The sequence below is a fragment of the Nothoprocta perdicaria genome, unplaced genomic scaffold (assembly GCF_003342845.1).
Source record: "Nothoprocta perdicaria isolate Ctin4 unplaced genomic scaffold, notPer1 scaffold_44, whole genome shotgun sequence".
NCBI classification, from domain to species: domain Eukaryota; kingdom Metazoa; phylum Chordata; class Aves; order Tinamiformes; family Tinamidae; genus Nothoprocta; species Nothoprocta perdicaria.
Genome location: NW_020455688.1, coordinates 1,669,408 through 1,684,045, shown reverse-complemented (window position 1 = coordinate 1,684,045; position 14,638 = coordinate 1,669,408). Strand labels below are relative to the sequence as shown.

Below are 14,638 nucleotides of genomic sequence, written 5' to 3'. Positions count from 1 at the left end.
CGCGCTGACCGTTCTTGTTCCCCCCCCTCCCTTTGCAGAGGAGCCATTTTGAGCGGGTGCTGCCCGGCGGCTGCGCGGCGCCCCGCAGGAGCTACGCGGACCAAGGTAACGGCTTTGCCGCCGCACGTGGGCGCGGAGCGGTGTAGGGCGGGAAGCGGGCGGCGAGGGGAGCGGGCCGTGCCCTTGGTGCCCGCGCAGCCGCTCCCGCCCGTTGCTGTGCCCGTCCGCGGTGCCCGGTGAGCCCCAGCAGCCCTCGTGAGCGCTGAACCCGCCGGGAAATGCGCTGGGAAACGCCAAAAGGGCCGAAACTCCCTCAGTCACCTTCTTACAGGACTTACGCACAGGCTTGCCTCAGATGCAGCTCACTCTCTTCATTTGGTCTTATGTGATTTGCTATTTAAAACCCGAAAGCTGCCATTTTAACTTGCAGAGTAAATATCTCCACTTTTCTTTTTGGCCAGAATGATGCTCACCAAAGTAAAACGTAGTTTACGTATCTAAATTTTAATACGTAGCGTCATTTTTACAGACTCTTTTTTAAGTGTTTCAAATATGAACTGTCCCCCCAAAAAAATCAACTAATATTTCTGCCATTGCAAATTGAGYTGCTGAGACAAATCACTCTTTCAAATCACAACTTTCTCTTGTTGCAGTTGATGCCGATGTCACCGTTATTGGGTCTGGCCCTGGAGGGTATGTTGCTGCCATCAAAGCAGCCCAGCTTGGATTTAAGGTAARATGTGACCTTTCAGCCACTAACATAACAGAATATTCATCCAGATGAACTTGGGAGGTGTTGTGTGACACTGAAGCACCTGTAGTTCTTCCATGACATCTTGGATCACTGGAAGCTGTTCACCTACCCAAAGCATTTGTAACCTGGCTTACCCAGCAATTTTCTCCCCCAAGAGAAAAAAAAAAAGGGAAACAAGGGGGAAAAAAAAAGGCACCTCATAAAACTATCGTGAAATTCTGAAAAACAGATTGAGGAAATTCAAAGGAAAAAGCAATATTCGTCTGACATACTATTGGATGCAAGAAGAGGAATAACATTGCTATCACTTTTTTTAAAAGTGAAAATGTGTCTGCAGAAATGCTGTTTATTTATGCTCCTCGTTTTTTTGTTGTTGTCTCTAAAGCTCCCTCTTTCGGACGATGTTCATCTGATCTGTACTAATGATGTGTCACTGATGAGTATTGTGAGAGAGCTGCATAATGCACTGCAGATTGTCTAGGTTTATGGAAATATGCAGTGATTTCAGCAGGATTGCATTTATTTATTAATTTATTTCACTCTTTACTATGAGACTGGCTTAATCTCTTGGCACTTGTCATTTTTTTTTTTTTTTTAATTATTTTGAAATGTGAGAAGGCAGCACCAGGAGCCTTGAGCTTGTTTCCACTGCTTGGTGCATCCAAGTGCTCCTGAAGTACGACAGCTGACCTTTGAAATGAAAATGAGGTAATTAGAAAACCTAATGAGGACAGGAGCTCCCGTTTATGGCCAGAGTTCTAGAGCTAAACACTGGAACGGGGGCCTGACACTCTAATCTTTATCCTTAGAGATTCTCAAAGCCAGAAAAGGTCTGAGCAAGACCTTGAGCAACCTGAGCCAACTGTGCTTGGAGCAGTAGGCAGCATTAGGTGGCCTACAGAGGAGGCCCGTTCAACCTAAACTTTTCTGTAATAAGAATTATTATCTCCCTCATTAGTCCAGTGAACAACTCTTGGGCTTCAGGGATGTTTGAGTGGGAATATTAAATATTCGGGTTTGCATTAAGAACTTTACCTCTGCATGTGAACTAGTGCAGATGACAGAGTTGTCTTTATCCTTGTTTGTGGAAAATGTTCTTCCCTGTGGTTTAATGTTTAGCCTGGAGAAGAGAAGGTTGAGATGGGATCTGATCAACATGTACAAATACCTGAGGGGAGAATGTAGGGAGGAAGGGGCCAAGCTCTTCTCAGTGGTGGCCAGTGACAGGACAAGGGGCAGTGCGTACAAGCTGAAACCCAGGCAGCTCCATGTGCATGTGAGGAAGAACTTGTTTGGTGTGAGGGTGCCCGAGCCCTGGCACAGGCTGCCCAGGGAGGCTGTGGAGTCTCCTTCTCTGGAGATCTTCCAAAGGCGCCTGGATGCCGCCCTGTGCCCCGTGCTCTGGGTGTCCCTGCTGGAGCAGGGGGCTGCACTAGATGAGCTCTAGAGGTCCCTTCCAACCTCAACCATCCTGGGATTCTGTGAATATTCTTGGGTTTAGATGTTTTTTTATCTTTGACCTTTTAAGTACCTAAGTAAAGTTTTTAATTGGGACTATTCGTCCTGTTAATTCATGTTTGTCTCTTCTGAGGCTTTTCATTGTTATATGCCTGCTTCTGTGGGAGCAACATTTTCCTTAAGCAATTCGTATTTGTGACCAGAAATAGGATGTCATATAGAGGAGGGAAAGAAGTGCCTGTATATCCTGGATTATTATTATTATTTTGTTGTTTTTGCAAGCAATAAGTTAGTTATTTGGAGCCAGTTAGAGTGGACAGAATATTTGGACACTGTTTGTGGGACACAGGCGTTTGGATTTGTGTCTTAGCTGCAGCTTTGAAGAAGCATGAACAGTGTTTATGTCGCCCTGTAGTATCTCATGTGATGCCTTGTGAGACTGGTGAAAGGATGGACTTCGTAGTTACTCATCCAAGCAAAAACCTGAGCGTGCTCGACTGAGCTGTGCTGAATTTTAGTGCTACCTGTTCTAGCACAAGCCCAGGCCCTGCTCAGACCTTGCATCGGCACCACAGCATCCCTGGAGCCTTCTCTGGGCATTGGCTTTTCAGCAATTTCACTTGTCGTTGTGGGGAGAGTTGAAAGCCTGTGAGGCAGAAGCTCCTGGTCAGGTGAAGGAGCTGCCTGGGGCTGTTGGTCTGCAGTGCAGCTCTTGAAACCCTTGGATTTTTTTTTTACTGCATTCATATAATCAAAACAGAAGGAAGGATAAAGAGGAGATCAGAGTGTTTGAGTATGTTCTTGGTTTTGTGTTTTTATTTGTCTGAGTGCTGTACTTCTTGTTACCATCACTTCTACTTCAGCACAAAGGGAGCATCTTAAAGAAATGGTGAAAGGCCTCAGTCTGGATAGTCACTTAACAGCAGATTCGAGTGCAATGCCCTCGTGGAAAGAGTTTGCCAGGCTCTTCCCTTCTCCCCTTAAATGATCTGCCTTTCTTAAGGCTGATTTCTCATCTTTTCCGTTGCCCAGTTTGATGTTGGCAAGGTGGTGGAAGGATCATAAAGCAATTTCCATCTCTGGTTTTGTCCTTACTGCTCGGCTCTGCTTTATTTTTTTGATTAAAGGTATTGGTGCAAATTTACAGAAATGAGTCTTGCAGGATAACATGTTAAGAGAGTGAAATGTTACTTGTGATTGAGTGTTTGGGGATTTTGTTTTTGTATATTTGTTGCTTATCATTAAAAGAAGATTTCCTAATAAGACTTTTAACTTGTACTAGTCCATTCCTCTGCTTTGTTGTGATTTGTTTTTGGGGCGTCTTCTCATGATTTGCAATTTTCCTTTTTGTGGTTTGGCTTTTGAATTGTAGGGGATCATCTTTCTAGGAACTGCATGTTGTGTTTAATTGACACAGCGTTACGGGATGTTGGACGCGGGGACCAACACTTGAGTTTGTATGAAAGTGTGACTGGTGTTAGTGAGGATTGTGGCGATGTGCTGGTAGTGAATGTTGCTCAAAAAGCCGTTTTTTGCTTTGATTAAAGCCATTGATTTAGGGGGGAATCTGAACCAGAAGCTAAATCTATGAATGAAAAATGTTAACACATCCTTAGAGGAGGAATTGCTCTATAAGTGTCTTTCTCATTTCCTCAGACTGTGTGTGTGGAGAAGAATGAAACCCTTGGTGGCACCTGCTTGAACGTGGGGTGTATTCCTTCCAAGGTAAGTGCACCCAGGTTGTCCTAACGGTGTTAAAACCCTGGTTATGTCCATTGCTTGAAAAACCTCAGGCTTTTTCCAAGGGCATCTTTGATACTATGAAACAGGTAGCACTCCCCAAAATGAAGAGTGTGAAGGGGGGGAAAAAAAAGAGAGGAAAAACAGCATTATAGGTGCCTTTATCTTGCAGTTTGACTACCCTTTCCAAACCCAGTAGGGAGGGCTCTGTGTACACGGTTCCTCTGCCAGACTGCCAAGCTCCTGTCAAGTATGGTGCTTTTTCTGAAACCTTATCCTCGCTGTTGGTTTCACTGCAAAGTGCATGCAAAAATAACTGTCTGATAGCTCTTTTCTTGCTTTGCTCACGCTTCTGTGTTGCTGTCATGTAGTACTTGCAGATGCAGATCTGGATTATCTCAGTGGAAAAATTCACCTCTTCTATTTTTTCTTGAGCTCTAGTGTGTCTGATGGGAGATGTTCCATAGTCAGCATAAGAGAAAATGCAGTGTTAGTACAAAATTAAAGCAAGAGATGTACTCATTTGCCTGAAGGCATGAGTAGTATCTCTAATTAAGTTCAGGATATCTTTCTATAGTGAGGAAAAAAAAGAAGAATTAGTGTAGACACAGCACTTTAACTTGAAGATTTGGAACTTTGCTGGGATTTGCTTAAGTAGCTTTTCCTTCTCAAGTGAAACTTTGGGGTTTTTTTTTTTTGTTAATCTGGTGAAGTTTTCTAGGAAAATGCTTTTGAACCTACAGTGAGACTTGGATGCTAGCCAGAATTTATTTTGAAATGTCAGTAAACTCAAGAAATGCATGTGCAGACTGCATGTGCAGACTGCATGTGCAGACATAATATAAAATTATTCCTTCATGCCTTGACAAAATGCCACTCAGGTGGCATCAAGACAGTGGCATTCTCAGGCATGGATTTTTTTTCTTTGTAATTACTCAAATCTTACTCTGTGGTTTTGTTTGCATATTTTGGTGGTGGTTCAAAATTGTGGCAATTATGTAAAGTGGTAAAAGGAATTTTGAGTGATACTTGCTTAAGTTTATTCACAAAAATATAAGTAATCTGACAGTGCTAGTTTTAGTCCTGTATCTATATAGAAAGCAGCTATCGCAGTGCTCAAAATGTTGTTTGAATTTATTGTTGTGTATGCTACAAAGTATACACAATATTTAAGTCTGTGCAGACAACTACTCTTTTACTTCTTGGAAGTGCAATGAAGGACAAAACACAGTTTTGCTTTTCCTGCTGATGGTTTATAAGTATTCTTGTCAAATGGCTGTTCTGGTTTTATTTTTAAATTGTGAATGTCCAGTGATCTGCATCAGCTCTAAGCTATCAAGCTCCAGCTTAACCAGTTCTACAGTTTGAAGTGACTTTAGCTCAATAACGAAGTTATTGAAAAGTTAACCCAAATGTCTACACTAAATTTTCAAGTGATTTCAATATAGATTCTCCCCATGGAGTTTTTCCTGCATCTTCTTTGGACACTTGAGGTGGATTGGGAACTGGCTGGAGGCCGTGGCCAGTGGTGTCCCCCAGGGATCAGTACTGGGCCCAGTGCTGTTCAGCCTGTTCGTCAGTGACTTGGAGAAGGGCACGGAGGCACCCTGAGCAAGTTCACAGAAAATCCCAGGCTGGGTGGAGTGGCCGACACTCCGGAGGGCTGTGCTGCCATCCAGAGGGACCTGGACAGGCTGGAGAGTTGGGCAGAGAGGAACCTCCTGAGGTTCAACAAGGACAAGTGCAGGGTCCTCACTGCAGGGGGAGGAATAACCCCAGGCACCAGCACAGATTAGGGGTTGACCAGCTGGAGAGCAGCTCCACACAGAGGGATCTGGGAGTCCTGGTTGACACCAAGTCACCCATGAGGCAGCAGTGCCCTCATGGCCAAGGAGGCCAATGGGCTCCTGGCTGCTTCAGGAGGATGTTGCCAGCAGGACAAGGGAGGGGATCCTGCCCCTCTGCTCAGCTCTGGGGAGGCCGCACCTGGAGCATTGGGGGCAGCTCTGGGCTCCCCAGGACAAGAGGGACGTGGAGCTTCTAGAGAGGGTCCAGCGGAGAGCGACAGAGATGATGAAGGGACTGAAGCATCTCTCATATGAGGAAAGACTGAGTGAGCTGGGCCCTGGAGAAGAGAAGGTTGAGAGGGGATCCGACCAATATGTCTATGTACCTGAGGGGAGAATGTAGGGAGGAAGGGGCCAAGCGCTTCTCAGGGGTGGCCAGTGACAGGACAAGGGGCAATGGGTGCAAGCTGAAACCCAGGCAGCTCCATGTGCATGTGAGGAAGAACTTGTTTGGTGTGAGGGTGCCAGAGCCCTGGCCCAGGCTGCCCAGGGAGGCTGTGGAGTCTCCTTCTCTGGAGATCTTCCAAAGGCACCTGGATGCCGCCCTGTGCCCCGTGCTCTGGGTGTCCCTGCTGGAGCAGGGGGTTGGACTGGATGAGCTCTAGTGGTCCCTTCCAACCTCAACCATTCTGGGATTCTTGTTCTTTTTGTTGACAGTCTCTTGTCTGTGAAGCTTCCTTAATAGGTATGATGTTTTGCAAATAACATTTTTTTTTTAAACTTCTAGTGATAAATTCAATCCCAAATGCGTGTCTCAATTCACATTTTATTTTCTTTGTATTTTAGGCCTTGCTGAATAACTCTCACCTGTATCATTTGGCCCATGGAAAAGATTTTGCTAGTAGAGGAATTGAAAGTAAGTGGGTAACAGTCAGGACTTGTTTAATGTCAGCAGTGTCTATCAACAAATATTATAGTTCAAATATGACTGTTCTTCTAGAAAAATCAGAAGATCTCAGACTTGCAAATAATATCCTTTATCTGTCAGTTCGAAGCTTAGGGACGTGTATGTACTCCTTGAATACGAGAAAGATAAGGGATATTGGGAAAATTTATACTGCTTTTTAATGTATCAGTTGTTGAAGATTACCATTAGCGTTTACTAATGACACATTAGTAGCGTTTGTTGTGTCAGAGCTGCAGTTTAGTGTTGTGTTGTGGTGCTGTGTCCTTGATACATGTTTTTTTCTTTTTTTTTTTTTTTTTTAACTTTAGTTTCAGGAATAAATTTGAATCTAGAGAAGATGATGGAACAGAAGAGTGGTGCAGTGAAAGCCCTAACAGGTGGAATTGCTCATTTATTTAAACAAAACAAGGTCAGTTTGGATTGCATGCTGAGGTTTATCTGATTTTTGTTTTTTTTCTGATTGAAGTTTCATGCTTTTCACACTGTCCCAATCTTGTTACATAAATTTGAGTGAATAATTCAGCAAGGGCAGAGTCTAAATGCTTTGCTTCTAGGGTGTTTAAAATGAGCAGTTCAGTTTGTTCTTAAATCCACTTAAAAAAGAAAGCAATATCCAATTCCTTTGTAATTTGTGCAGGACGCAGAAGTGCAACAGTGAAGCAAAGGTTAGTTTTAGCAGAAAATCAGCCACTCTATAGAGAAGTGGGATTAGTGAGATTCAGATTAAATAGCATGCCTTAAAAATGAGTCTAAATGTACTGTTTTCTGACTAACAAGGTTGTACATGTTTCCGGGTTTGGAAAAATAACTGGCAAAAACCAAGTCACTGCAACCAGAGACGATGGCAGCACCCAAGTTATCAATACAAAGAACATTCTTATAGCTACAGGCTCCGAAGTGGCTCCCTTTCCTGGAATTACTGTACGTATTGGGAATCTTGGGGATACTGGTTTTCAGCTTTTTTAACGTGATAATATTGTGCGCCTGACTGTCTTTGTGCTGTGAGTTTTACATGCAGCGGGTAGAAGAGATTGTAAACGTGGCTCTGTGGATTTCTTTGTCACCAGATTGATGAAGATAATATTGTGTCATCTACTGGTGCACTATCACTAAAAAAGGTTCCTGAAAAGATGGTTGTCATTGGTGCAGGAGTCATTGGCGTGGAATTGGTGAGAGAATTCTTAAATATTTCATGTTTTATTTATAAAGAAATGGGACTTTGTTTGTTTTTAGCAGTTAATGGAAAGCTGGCTGTTTGGGGGATTTTGTAATGAAAATCCTTAGATACAGCCTGCTGGCTTCCTTTTCCCCTTGAAAATGTGGGATAGATGTTGTAGGTTAAGTATTCCTGCAGCTGGTTAGCCAAGTAGAGAAATACGAGAGGAATATAGAGAATGAGGCCATCCCATACGGGTTTTGGGGGTGTTGCCTTTCACTGGGATTTCTTATCTGTTGTCATGTACATTTGAGAAGTTTTTTTTAAGGAAAGTTAATTTTAGGCCATATTCAGTTGTTGTATATACCCTTCTTATATCTAGCAGCCAATAAGTGGAACCTTTGTAGTTCATTTTGGTCTGACTCCTTTTGCCTTGTGCTTACCTGGTTGAAGGCAGGTGTGTGTTTGTTGATCTTGCAACTGCTTGAAAATCTGCTTAGTGGTTGTTCAGCATCCTGGCCATACAGGAGGGGAAAAAGGAGGCAGAGAAATACTGTGTTGGATGGATGTGGGTAACTGGGGGTAAGTGGGAGGTGTAGGGTTTTCCTTTCTGAAGCTGGTGTCAGTGAGCCTATTTATAGGGGCATACAGAATATGTATGTATAAATAATTTCCCTAACATAGCGTTGCTTTCTTTAGCTTGCAATAGTAGACTGCCACAAACGTCCCGAAACTTCCTTTGGGTTTTTCTTTTTTATAACTTAAAACTACCTATTTTATATTTAACTGTTTTCTTAGCTGCAAAAAGATAATGAGAAGGAACATTTTATGTCTGCACTGCAGTATTTGTAAGACAGACCAGCTTGCCCCTCTTCTGCAGAGCTTACCCTCTAAGTGGTAGGTGTTATAGCAGAGAATCCTGAAGTTTTCCTTTCAAATCTCAGTCTTTACATTGATGCTGTGACTGCAGGGCTCAGTTTGGCAGCGCCTCGGTGCGGATGTGACAGCTGTGGAGTTCATGGGCCACGTTGGCGGAATGGGAATCGACATGGAGATCTCCAAAAACTTCCAGCGTATTCTTCAAAAGCAGGGATTTAAGTTTAAACTAAACACCAAAGTTACCGGTGCTACCAAGAAGCCAGATGGAAAGATTGATGTAGCGTAAGTGCTTTGCTTCAGACTGAGGAGTGCTGGATGCCCTTCACCCGTCCCTAAAAACCTGTTCAAAAGTAGTAGTGTTTGTCTCCAGGTATGTCCCTGTCTCCAAGAAGCGTCACGGGAATTTGACTAGTTCAGAGCAAAAGCAATTGCAGCTTCCCTGGAGTGTCTTTTAATGTAGAAACTCCAACCTCTGGAGACTTGCGTGTGAACAGCTAATACAGAAACATAGAAAGTACGCTTGGTTTGCAAGTCCCTAACTATATATAGTCCTATACCAGCCTACCTATACGTATACACTGCTTCTGTCCTTACTTACCTGCTACTGTTCTTTTGCTTGTTGATGTGCTCTCAGTGCAGATTGGAAACCTGCAGTGTACCTGGAATTTTGACAAGATGTTTAATGCTACAGATGTTAACAGTCAATTTAAATGCTTGTTATTTCCCTGGGACCTTAGCATGGGCAGCGTTAGCTTCTCCGTCTCCATTCCTCAGGATATTCTGTTCTTCTCTGCTGTGAAGGTCATGGATTTGGGCCTTATGTGCTAGGTTGATGCTGACTGGGTCACATGTAGCCTGTGCCGGTGTTTAGTGTTTCACCTGGGTCCAGGAAGCAAGTTGTTTTGAGCAAATTTCCTAGTTATCCTCCCTTAGCTTGCTGCCCTTCCCTGCTCTGCACCCAGACCACATGAACCCCAGTTGCCCATTGAGTTACTGACAAACACAGGACCAGTTATTGTCCCTTTCTCCCTCTTCCACACCTCCGCTCCTGCAAGGAATGGGGAGGGTATTGGGGGCGGGAGCAGCCTGGGTGTAAGTGTCGTGGGTGCCAGATCCAGACCTCACCCTCTGGATCGCACGGACTGCTTGCCAGAGGAGCCTGGCTTGCAGGCTGACATTCTTGTTGCCCATTTATTTGTCTGCAGTGTTGAAGCTGCTGCTGGTGGCAAGGCCGAAGTTATAACTTGTGATGTGCTCCTGGTCTGCATCGGGAGGCGGCCGTTCACAAAAAACCTCGGTCTCGAAGATATCGGAATTGAACTTGATCAGAAGGGCAGAATTCCAGTCAATAACAGGTTTCAAACCAAGATTCCAAAGTAAGTGATATTAAATGTTATTTTTTGATATTTTTAAGTAGAATTTGTAAAAATTACATTTTTTTTCATTTTTAATTACTGGATAGTTTTCTGTAGAAAAGAAAAGCTGAGAGCATCTGTTTGCTTCAGCAAATAAAGATATTTAGTCAAGTTTGAGACTTTCTGTAGTTTAAAAGTTACTGTGTCTTCTCTTAGTGGTGCTTTTTGGAATGTGCTCGTTCGGTGAACCAGCCCCCCGCCCCTCTTCCGAAATTCCTGACGGATATTCCCTTGTATTTCCTCTGACCCTTATTATGTTCCCGTGGCTAGTTTTTGGTTTAAGTGATACATCCAGCCTGCGGAAGGGCCTGGCGGGCGGCGCGAGGACGTGTTTAAAGGGTGTCTGGCTCTGTGTCCTCGCTCCGACAGCATCTTCGCCATCGGCGACGTCGTGGCGGGGCCCATGCTGGCGCACAAGGCCGAGGACGAGGGCATCCTGTGCGTCGAGGGCATGGCCGGGGGAGCCGTCCACATCGACTACAACTGCGTCCCCTCCGTCATCTACACGCACCCGGAGGTGGCCTGGGTGGGCAAGTCGGAGGAGCAGCTGAAAGAGGAGGTACTGCCCCTTGGTCCTTCCCACCCAAAGCGCTCTGCCCTCGGGGCGTAGCTGCAGCAGTCGAGTGGTGGTTCTTTATCTGCCTTGTGTCTCCTAAGAGAATTTCTCAGTCTGAATTTGTTGTGTACAGTGCATGATTGAAGAATTCAAGTCTCTCCTCCAGGCCACTCACAAGAATGAGGGTCCTCTTAATGCCTTCTATTTTGTAAATTCACAGATTCACAGAATATTTAAGGTTGGAAGGGACCTCTACAGTTCATCTAGTCCAACCTTCCTGCTCAAGCAGGCACACCTAGAGCATGTGGCACAGGGTGGCATCCAGGCGGGTTTTGAAGACCTCCAGAGAAGGAGACTCCACAACCTCCCTGGGCAGCCTGTTCCACTGCTCTGTTACCCTAACAGTAAAGAAGTTGCTCCTCACCTGGAGACGGAACTTCTTGTGCTTCAGTTTGTGGCCATTACCCCTCGTCCTATCGCTGGCCACCAGTGAGAACAGCCTGTCCCCTTCCTCCCTGCATTCTCCCTTCCTGAACTTATACATATTAATCATATCCCCTCTGAGCCGTCTCTTCTCCAGAGAAAACAGGCCCAGCTCACTCAGCCTCTCTTCATACGAGAGATGTTCCATTCCCTTAATCATCCTGGTTGCCCTTCTCTGGACCCTCTCCAGAAGCTCCATGTCCCTCCTATACTGGGGAGCCCAGAACTGAACACAGTACTCCAGGTGCGGCCTCACCAGAGCTGAGTAGAGGGGCAGAATCACCTCCCTTGACCTGCTGGCAACACTCCTCCTGATGCAGGCCAGGATGCCATTGGCCTTCTTGGCCACGAGGGCACACTGCTCACTCATGGTTAACTTAGTGTCAACCAGGACTCCCAGGTCCCTCTCCGTGGAGGTGCTCTCCAGCAGGTCAACCCCTAATCTGTACTGATGCCTGGGGTTATTCCTCCCCAGGTGCAGGACCCTGCACTTGTCCTTGTTGAACCTCATGAGGTTCCTCTCTGCCCAACTCTCCAGCCTGTCCAGGTCCCTCTGGATGGCAGCACAGCCCTCCGGAGTGTCGGCCACTCCACCCAGCTTGGTGTCATCTGCAAACTTGCTCAGGGTGCATTCCGTGCCTTCGTCCAGGTCATTGATAAACAAGTTGAACAGCACTGGGCCCAGTACTGACCCCTGGGGGACACCACTGGCCACAGGCCTCCAACTGGACTCGGCCCCATTTATCACCACCTGCTGTCTGTAAAGCAGGTATCACCACCTGCAGTCTGTAAAGTTACAGACTGTCCTTTTTTCCCCCCCTAATTATTCATTTTTATAGCTTTTTAGTATTTTTATGCATTAGTTGACTTCTATTTTTATACTTACCCAACTGTCCGCCTGGTTACATTCTTCTTGTTGGTATCTGATTCCATTTTTCTTGTTGGTCTTCCAGGCCCTCAATTAACTGTGTGTCAGTAACAGAGCTGTTTTGTAGGGCATCGAATACAAAGTTGGGAAGTTTCCCTTTGCTGCCAACAGCAGAGCGAAGACGAACGCCGACACGGACGGCCTGGTCAAGATCCTCAGCCAGAAATCCACGGACAGGATGCTGGGTGCTCACATCCTGGGTGCAGTAAGTATCGTGCTCAGTGCTGTCTTGAGAGAGCTTCTCTTTGGTATTACACCTGCGAGGTGGTTACCACGTTAGGAAGAAAGAGGTTTACAGAAAGAAGGAAGACTTGAGTTTCCTAAAGCCGTTTCTTCTTGCTGTTGCAGCCACCCTCTCATTTTTGTTTCAGTTTGTAGTTGGATTCGACTGTGGTTTTTTGCTTAGAAGCACTGAAGTGCTTTAGGGCTCTGACTAATTCAGCCAAGGAACAGCAGGTTTTGACCCAATTCTGGAAGAGACTGAACAGACTGTGACTTTGTAGATTTTTCTGAACTTTAGACTTCAGCGGAATTGTTGGTACCTTATTTCACCAGATCTTCTATCAGTGGCCTGTGGGACTTCGAAAAAATTCCATGTAAAAATTTGAAACCAGAAAATTCTATTTGGAAAAAGGATCATTTTCCTCTATCTGCCTAAGGGTGCAGACAGAAGCACTTCCGTACCTCTTTGTAGAGTGGTTTTTTGCAAAAGACCAGACTGAGGCTTCTGTTTTCCTGGAAAGGAAACTTTGTTCCTACAGTTGCATTGTCAGCACACTAGTGTTCTTTAAAAACTATTATTTTGCTTTTGTCGTTGCTGGTTTGGGTGGTTTTTTTTTTTTTTTTTTCCTCCTCCAGAAGGGATAGTCTGCAGTAGCTCTGATCAGAATGTGGGCACTATCCGCCTGGCATCTTGTTCAAAATTGGACATTTTCCCCCACAGTCTTCATTAATGAAAGACCAGCTGATCTGACTTAGGATCGTTCATACTTCTCTTAAGCTTGAGCCCAGTCACCAAGCGGATTGCTGAAAAGGAGACTTAAAACTATTCAAAAGATGTTTATTGACAAGCCAGGTACTAGCTAGTGATTCAGAAGGACCTGGAGAACTGCTTAGAGATCCAAGCTGATTACAGATAACGTTGGATTTCAGGGTGCTGGCGAGATGGTTAACGAGGCAGCTCTTGCCATGGAGTACGGAGCATCGTGTGAGGATGTAGCCAGGGTTTGCCACGCGCATCCGGTAAGTAAAGGAACAAATTAACGAGCAATGGGGTTGCTTCGACTTGCTGTAATTATGTGCAGAGTTAATTAATTAACGACTCCTCCCGTTTGCCCTCTACAGACAGTGTCAGAAGCCTTCAGGGAAGCCAACCTAGCAGCCTCTTTTGGCAAAGCCATCAACTTCTGAAGGGGAAGAGCAGCCCTGGACCGTGCGCAGGGAGAGCCGCACGTGCGCTGCGCGGAACGCCGAGTCGGAGATGCTAGGACTGAATTAAGTGAATCTCCTCCTTTTAAGCAGCAAATATTTAACCAAATAGGGTTTGGAGAAAGTTGAATTATCCAGTCTCTGTAAATTAAATACTTAAAATTACATGCTTATTTACTTTATGAATGTTGCAGGAAAAAAATGCCTGAAAGAACTCATTTTTCTTTTTATGAAACCAAACGTTTTGGGTGTGCTGGTCAAGACTCCAAGAGCCCAGCCTATCTGGTGTGTCCTTATTTGAAGTAGTGATAGACTAAACCAGTTGAATGCTGGCACTTAAAACGCCACTGTCACTTCCGCACAAAAATATTGTGGTGTTTCCTTGTGAAAGGATTAACTTGGTATTTACAGAGTCATTTTGATTTAGTAGCGTTAGGATTATGGGAGGGGCTCATTTATGTGCATTAAAACTATATTAACTTTTTTAAAAGTGGAAATTACTCCATTTGTGTGTGATTCTCCACACATTGTGTTTTCATATTGAAAACTCAGCAGGGGAAAAAAATCAAGTGCTGATGGAGAAATGAAAAAACTGAAGAAAAATTAATCTTACTGCTACATAATCCTTTTGATTTTGAAGCTTTTCCCACTGTCCACCTGTCTTAAGGTATCTCAGAAAGCTAAATGTGGCTGCTGAAGCAGCGCTGCTGAGTCCAGGGGCATGAGGGTTCCTGCACTTCCCGCATGTCAGGGCTGCAGTGCCAGCTCTCCACACTTCAGAATTTTCCCTTCCTTCTTTCCTGTTATTTTTATTTTATGCTCTCCTTGCATCTCTCCTGTAGCAAGAGAGCTTAATATGTGAAAGGTCTGTAGCCTTCCACTAATAAATGCTGAACGTGGCTGGAAACTCTTGGTTTTCTTCGGTGTGTTGCTGTTGACTAGCCCTGGCATTCCTGCTAGTGTCTGGGTTATGGGATAAAAGCAGAAAATGGCATTTTCAGGATACCTCTTGTATACAGAGTGTGTGAAATTCATGTAGTTTAATTAAACTTTTGTTTTGTGGGGCCTTTGTTCGGCTCCCTCCTTG

The 14,638-nt window shown here is 44.8% G+C and overlaps 1 protein-coding gene across 1 annotated transcript in view; it reads left to right on the top strand.

Moving 5' to 3' along the window:
- The window catches only part of DLD (dihydrolipoamide dehydrogenase), an 18,270-nt gene extending 3,819 nt beyond the window's left edge, over positions 1–14,451 (top strand). Inside the window, exons 3-15 of the mRNA XM_026046363.1 lie at positions 39–105; positions 654–733; positions 3,869–3,937; positions 6,586–6,655; positions 7,015–7,115; positions 7,484–7,627; positions 7,774–7,875; positions 8,833–9,023; positions 9,947–10,117; positions 10,526–10,715; positions 12,191–12,328; positions 13,276–13,365; positions 13,468–14,451. Coding sequence (XP_025902148.1) covers positions 39–105; positions 654–733; positions 3,869–3,937; positions 6,586–6,655; positions 7,015–7,115; positions 7,484–7,627; positions 7,774–7,875; positions 8,833–9,023; positions 9,947–10,117; positions 10,526–10,715; positions 12,191–12,328; positions 13,276–13,365; positions 13,468–13,533 — 1,479 coding nt within the window. The 3' untranslated portion in view covers positions 13,534–14,451. The remainder of the gene's footprint in view (positions 1–38; positions 106–653; positions 734–3,868; positions 3,938–6,585; positions 6,656–7,014; positions 7,116–7,483; positions 7,628–7,773; positions 7,876–8,832; positions 9,024–9,946; positions 10,118–10,525; positions 10,716–12,190; positions 12,329–13,275; positions 13,366–13,467) is intronic.
- The last annotated feature ends 187 nt before the right edge of the window (positions 14,452–14,638 follow it).